This window comes from Sitodiplosis mosellana, unplaced genomic scaffold (assembly GCF_009176505.1).
Source record: "Sitodiplosis mosellana isolate CC-2019 unplaced genomic scaffold, AAFC_SMos_1.0 Smas_scaffold_5831, whole genome shotgun sequence".
In the NCBI taxonomy this organism is placed as follows: domain Eukaryota; kingdom Metazoa; phylum Arthropoda; class Insecta; order Diptera; family Cecidomyiidae; genus Sitodiplosis; species Sitodiplosis mosellana.
The window spans coordinates 1-6002 of record NW_022601073.1 but is presented as its reverse complement, the minus strand read 5'-3'; the positions used below and the strand labels follow the sequence as shown (position 1 = coordinate 6002).

The 6002-nt window shown below is 35.9% G+C and overlaps 1 protein-coding gene across 2 annotated transcripts; it reads right to left on the bottom strand.

Moving 5' to 3' along the window:
* Nucleotides 1–2255: 2255 nt before the first annotated feature.
* On the bottom strand, nt 2256–5332 carry LOC129572991 (BTB/POZ domain-containing protein 6-A-like). Of its 2 annotated transcripts, XM_055453127.1 has the most exons (4): nt 4963–5332; nt 4476–4768; nt 4069–4138; nt 2256–3971 (listed from the first exon to the last, which is right to left on the bottom strand). In XM_055453127.1, exons 3-4 carry the CDS (start codon nt 4082–4084, stop codon nt 2557–2559), a joined length of 1431 nt encoding a protein of 476 aa, XP_055309102.1. In that variant the 5' UTR covers nt 4085–4138; nt 4476–4768; nt 4963–5332; the 3' UTR covers nt 2256–2556. The 2 variants fall into 2 exon arrangements, with proteins under 2 accessions (XP_055309102.1, XP_055309103.1); XM_055453128.1 differs by lacking the exons at nt 4069–4138; nt 4476–4768; nt 4963–5332 and adding an exon at nt 4159–4326.
* Between the last annotated feature and the right edge of the window lie 670 nt (nt 5333–6002).

Genomic DNA, 6002 nt, shown 5'->3' with positions numbered 1-6002 from the left:
ATGAGTGTGAATATTTTTTTAGTGGCACTCACCGAATATTACAATGTATGGTTTTAAGCGATAATTCAAATTGTCGATGGCTGGTGTAGGATGTAGAAAACATTTGAATTCAAAATAGCAAAGTATGAACGTAATCAATTTGGTTGAAACTTAAAAATTATGTTAATAGCACAAAAAACTTACACTGATGTCCTGCAAGTAATGAAAAATAATTTCCGGGTCTTCACCGTTCAAAAACCACGAATTATTCGATTTAATTGCTAAAATTCCTTGGTTAATCAAATAAAAAACAAAATCAGAAATGTCGACTGGTTCGACTGCGTTCGAATACACTTGTTGAGTTCATTTTTAATACTGACATAAAATAACGCAGAACGTTCATAAAACATTTGCAACTTGTGAGTAATTTGAACGCTCTATTTTGGCTTATCAACAAAATTCTTTTGATAACAACTCGATAAAAAGTGAGATTTTGAGGAGAAAAAGTTATTTGCGCATGTTTATGAATTTGAAAGGAATTTACGAAAAAGATGATGATAACAAAATCTGATGATTCAAAACTTACCACACAGCACATATTGTGCTGATTAAAATAATACAAGATAAAACATAACCAACATGTTTTCGAAACCTTTTATTTTCATTCACTCTTCTTCAATATTCAAGGTTTGATGGCTGAACCATTGAAGACAATTCAAATTCAAAGTCTAATTCAATGCGGCCCACTTCATTCCAGTGCAAAACGTCACCACTGGCTACAAAACCGAACCAGCGCGCTATTGACAGTACCATGCAAAATCACGTCCAATCTGTTGTTCCAAATGCTGGAAACCATTCAGAGAAGAAGGAAAGAAGGATATGCAATGCATATTATGCATGAAGGACAATGCAATCGCCGTCTTTACCAGTGCTATTTGTGTAAAGGCAACGTAAATCGATCAACATATCTGAAACATCACATGCAAGCTCATCACACCGGAGAAAAACCATTTGCATGCAAATTCTGCAATGCCCGGTTTGTCCAAAAAAGTGGAGCTGTTTGTCACATGAAACGCCACCATAATAATTGAAGAGATGACTGAAGCCAGCCAGAAAAAATGGATAATTTCAGTGAAAAAATATGTTTTCTATATTTTGAGCTCATCCCAGTGAAGATTTCAGTTTACACAATTTTTCGAAAAATAACATTAATGTACCTAATCATTGCCCGACAATTGTTTTCATAAAATCCAACCATAAGATAGATCTTGTCAAAAACCAGATAGAATAGAATAATTAGAATGTTCAAAATGAATTTTGAAATTGGTTTTGAATTTTATTTTCAGGTATGCAACAATAAACACTCTCCGCTTTCATGTACTTTGCAATGGCTCTTCACAAGATCTGACATCGAATAATGAACCAAAGTAAATTGTTTTTCACTTCATTTACCTACCATGTGATAAGTGATGATAAGGAGATCGCCAGGAAAATTGTGACAAGAACCACCCGCTAGACCGGATTCGAAAAAAATCAAAAGAAAAATTCAGATTTTGAATTGGGTGCTTGTTCAAAGAACTACAGTCTGTCTAGTTATAGACGATAAGGGAAAACGATGTTCAAATTTGAATATATTTAAATAGGCTTTTTGGTGTGGTCAGATGCGACTCTAACCTCGGTCGCAAACTGCATTTGACAGATGTAAAGTCACATTGGTGCTCTTATTTTAATTGAAAACATGAATTCGGAATACTATACACGCGAAAAAAGAACGGTGGTTCGCACGGTTAAGCATCCGCAAAAGGTGCATGTGTATGGAGCCTTCTGTGAAGCCGGTTTTGGTAAATTAACCGTGTTTACTGGTATCCTAGAGAAGTATCGAATGCGCCAGTTGTACAAATCGACATTGCTCCCCACCGCCAAGAAGTTCTATGGCAACGATACGTCGAAATGGATTCTACAAGAAGACAACGACCCAAAACACAAAAGTCGTTTATGTACTGCTTGGAAAGAGGAAAATGGGATTCAACAGATGGATTGGCCGGCTCAATCTCCAGACTGCAATCCGATTGAAAACGTTTGGTCCATCATGAAGCAGAGACTCAAAGGCAAACATATTCGAAGCACAAAACATCTCACTTTGTTCTTGAAGCGCCAGTGGGACAGCCTTTCGCGAGAATATGCTGAAAATTTGAGCAAAAGTATGCCTTCACGCTGTGCCCGTGTTATCGAAAAACAAGGCGAATGGATTAACTATTGAATTGTTTGCGACCGAGCTGAAGGCTCAATCAAAATATCTCGAAAGAGAAATTTGGAAAATTCTTGTGTTTTCACTTAGATATCCCTTATCGTCTATAACTAGACAGACTGTAATTATTATGAAGATTCATTCACAGTTGGATGGATAAAATGAAAATAATGCTTTAAAACTCTTATGAAAATGTGAAACTCCTAACAAATCCGTTATTGGTGTGTGAATCCAATATTGCGTTCAAAACGCCTGATTTTTTAGACAAATTTTAATAATGCTTTTCAAGCTGAAATGCCTCATATTTGTTAAATCGACCGAACAATAAATTACAAAATCAACGAGGTGAAAAAGTTCAACCAATCCAAAAACGTCAATGTACCCATCAGAATAGTTTTGAAAAACATTCGTCTTTTGCTTCCGATTCGACTCGACCTAAAGAAAATTGTTGCTGTATGAGACGACCATTTATCAAAAATGCTAAAATACATGCGATGAATAACTCCATGTGTTGCACTGGCTTCACCTTCTGTCGGATGGAATTTAATGACAATGCCGTTGCGATTGAGTAAAACTTTGTCAAGCAAGAGAGTTCGATTGTATCCCGTAGCTTGTTCCAGTTCTAATTGAATTTCGTACTTTACATCCGGTTCGATAACGATGGGTGTGTGAAATTTAGCTTTGACCAATGTGTTGTCGTGTGGCATCGGCTCCACATCATGTTGAATTGTTTGTGTGCTGTCAAAAAGTGGTAAAAAGTGTCGTTCTTCCTGTTTTTCTCTGATTGTAATTCGAACACGACCGAATCTCGTGGCATATGTGAATCCTTTGAGCAAAACCGGTCGATTTGATGAGAAGATCGTCGATTCCAACCGTTTAGTCCAGTATCTTTCCTCGGTTACATTCAATTCAAGTTTGACAAATCGATTGCAGCACAGCAAACGTTGATCGTCCGGAGGCACTTGAAATATTCGTGGTTTGCGATTGAATTTGGTTCGTTCTTTTATATGGCTCATCACAAAAATGATCTCTTGTGACTCTTCTTTGGTGAATAAATCCGGATATTTGTGCAGCAATGACCCAAAATCCTTGATATTTATGGACACAAATCGAATTTGATAGACTATTTCTTTGAGCTGATTTCGTAAGTTTTCAGCATGGTTTGGATTGAGCTGGTTTCGTCGACACGCTGCTTGTGCCCAAGCTATACAACCATCGATCGCATCGTTTTCATCACAAAGTAACTCATTCAATGACATAATCTGATGGATCAACTCGTACGGTGCGTTTAAAAAACTTTCACTTCCGAAGATCGCTTTGGGATTCATACAAATTGCTCGCTCACAAAATCGATGCAATTCATTTGCTTCGTATAGTACAGCCAGTTGATAACCCCAACACATATTTTCGATTGTCATATTTTTGATTAGAAACTTTTCACACTCGACGAAAAAGCCATCGACCATTGAACATTTGACCAGATCAAAGACGCCACCGATGTTCGCTACGGTGAGTTTTACGTCGCTCAAATAGAAAAATTGTAGAAATTCCTTGAATTCAGTCGGTGTAGCTGAAGCACTCAAGTCGATGTCACCTTGTTCGGGTAACGATCCATGGAACATCGTCTTAAACCATGGACTGCCGGCTGATAATACCAATTTGTGACACGGAATACGCACGCCATCGATCAAAAACCATACATCCGCTAAATCCGAATTTAAATACAGCTCTTCAAATTGTCTACCTATAGGAGAAAGAAAATCACAAAAGAAAGAAATGAAAATTAATGAGAAATAGTGACAAAGTGATGGAATCAGTGAAAAATGTCTATATTTGTCTACCCGTCGATCGTGGCATTTTTTATTGCTTGGTTCTTCTTTTTGAACAGGAAACGAGGCAGTAGATTTAGTGCTAGAAGAATGGAAAATTACCTTGAATTAATAAAAATCGATTTTATTTGATTGAAGTTTAAAGAGGGCCTTAGATCTTTTTGCAAAGAGATCAATAGATTTCTCGTTGAACTCAATTCCAAATCAGCTTTTACTTGACGGTCAACGTATCTACGATTTTTTTTTTCTTTTGGGAACTTTCACTTGAATTTTTTTCTATATTGAGACCAAATTTGAGAAAAAAATTTAATGTAAACAAGACATACATCTTCCATTACATTTGGAAGTGAACCAAATCAGTTTAAACGAGATTTTATTAAAAATAACTCAAAATTTAATGAAAAACAATCAAATTTTACCTTTTGGAATGCAGAAAAATGCGAAAATACTTCTATTTGTCCATCAAAACACAATCTCTATTGATTGTGTGGGAATTACAAGTGTCAACGTCGATTTGACAGTGTCTTTTGACAGCTGGTCCATAGTTCCAGTTTCCAATTGCGTGTTCCCACACTTGATGATCCAATGAATTTATTATTGGATTTGAAAAACATTTTATTGTTCAATGCTCAGCCACGTTCGTCTAAATAACAATAGTCAGCTGATACATTTTGACGCTTTGAAAAGTTTGACACTCAACTATTTTTCTTCGCTATGGAATTGTTAAAGAAAAAAAATTGCAACGAGAGCAAAAGTTTTAGTAATCAAGAGAGTTCCAATCAAGAGAGATCTTCCAAAGTTTTGTTCAATCATGTTGAAAATTTTGATTCTTTCTTCTGAAAATATCAATTTCTACTTGATTTATTAAAATTTTCAAATGTAAAAAACCATAAAAACTTATTTTACCGGTTTCAATGAGGAAGTACACAGCAAACCACTTCCACTGGAAACCAACTGACGTCTCTGCTTTGAGCTGAATACGCATACATGTGTGCGAGTTGCGATATCAATACACTGACACACGAAACCATGAAGTAAGTAGCAGCGACAACTTGTCACCCGATAACACAGAATCGTTTGCGCCGGCAATAACACAGTTGGAGATTGTTTACATTCGAACGAATCGTGTATGGCAACGGAGTAGCATTGCTTTGTTTGCAAACAAATTGTGAATATATGCCGCTCGATACGTTCAAGTCGTTCAAGTAGCTGGTTATGTGTGTTCGGTCGTTGAGTGTCTGTTGACTCATCATTTAAATGATTTTTGATGGAGTTGTAGATGTAGGTGCGATAAAAACTTTTATGTCTTTCAACACTTTTTTTCGTTATTTGAGACGTGAGAGACGGGTTCATTTGAATTTTTTCACCTGATTGTTGATCTTGTCATAGTTTCGCCAATTTTCGAACATATTTCCATTAAATCATAATTTCTATTAATTTTTTTGTGCTGAAAATATGATTTCGCTTTCGATTGAAAAAAACCCTTGGCCAAAAGAGTTGCCGACTTTTGTTTGATGTATCTCATCAAATCATGCTTGCTCAATTTTATTAGTATTTTGTTCCTTCTTATCGCTGAATCATTACACCGTTGTATATGAGTTGTTAATGCCCATTCACTTACTTCATTCGTCTTGGAAATAGATGGTCCATTGCTCATCCATTTTTTTTTTTCGATTTTTACCGTAAATCAGAAGGTTTGTTCAAATTTTTTTAAAGTTGTAAATTAAACTTTCATTCAAACCCAATTTTTTTCTAGCGAAAAATCAACAAATGGTCAAATCAGCGAGTAACGTTCGAACCTGCAAACATCCAGAATAAAACTGACTGTCTAAGAATAAACTGAGCGTATCTATGAAATAAACTGAACGTACATCGACAATGAGGTTTTGTTTTGCTGTTGACAAGACTTTTTGAATGGTTGAAGCGAAAAAATTCTTTCAAATACT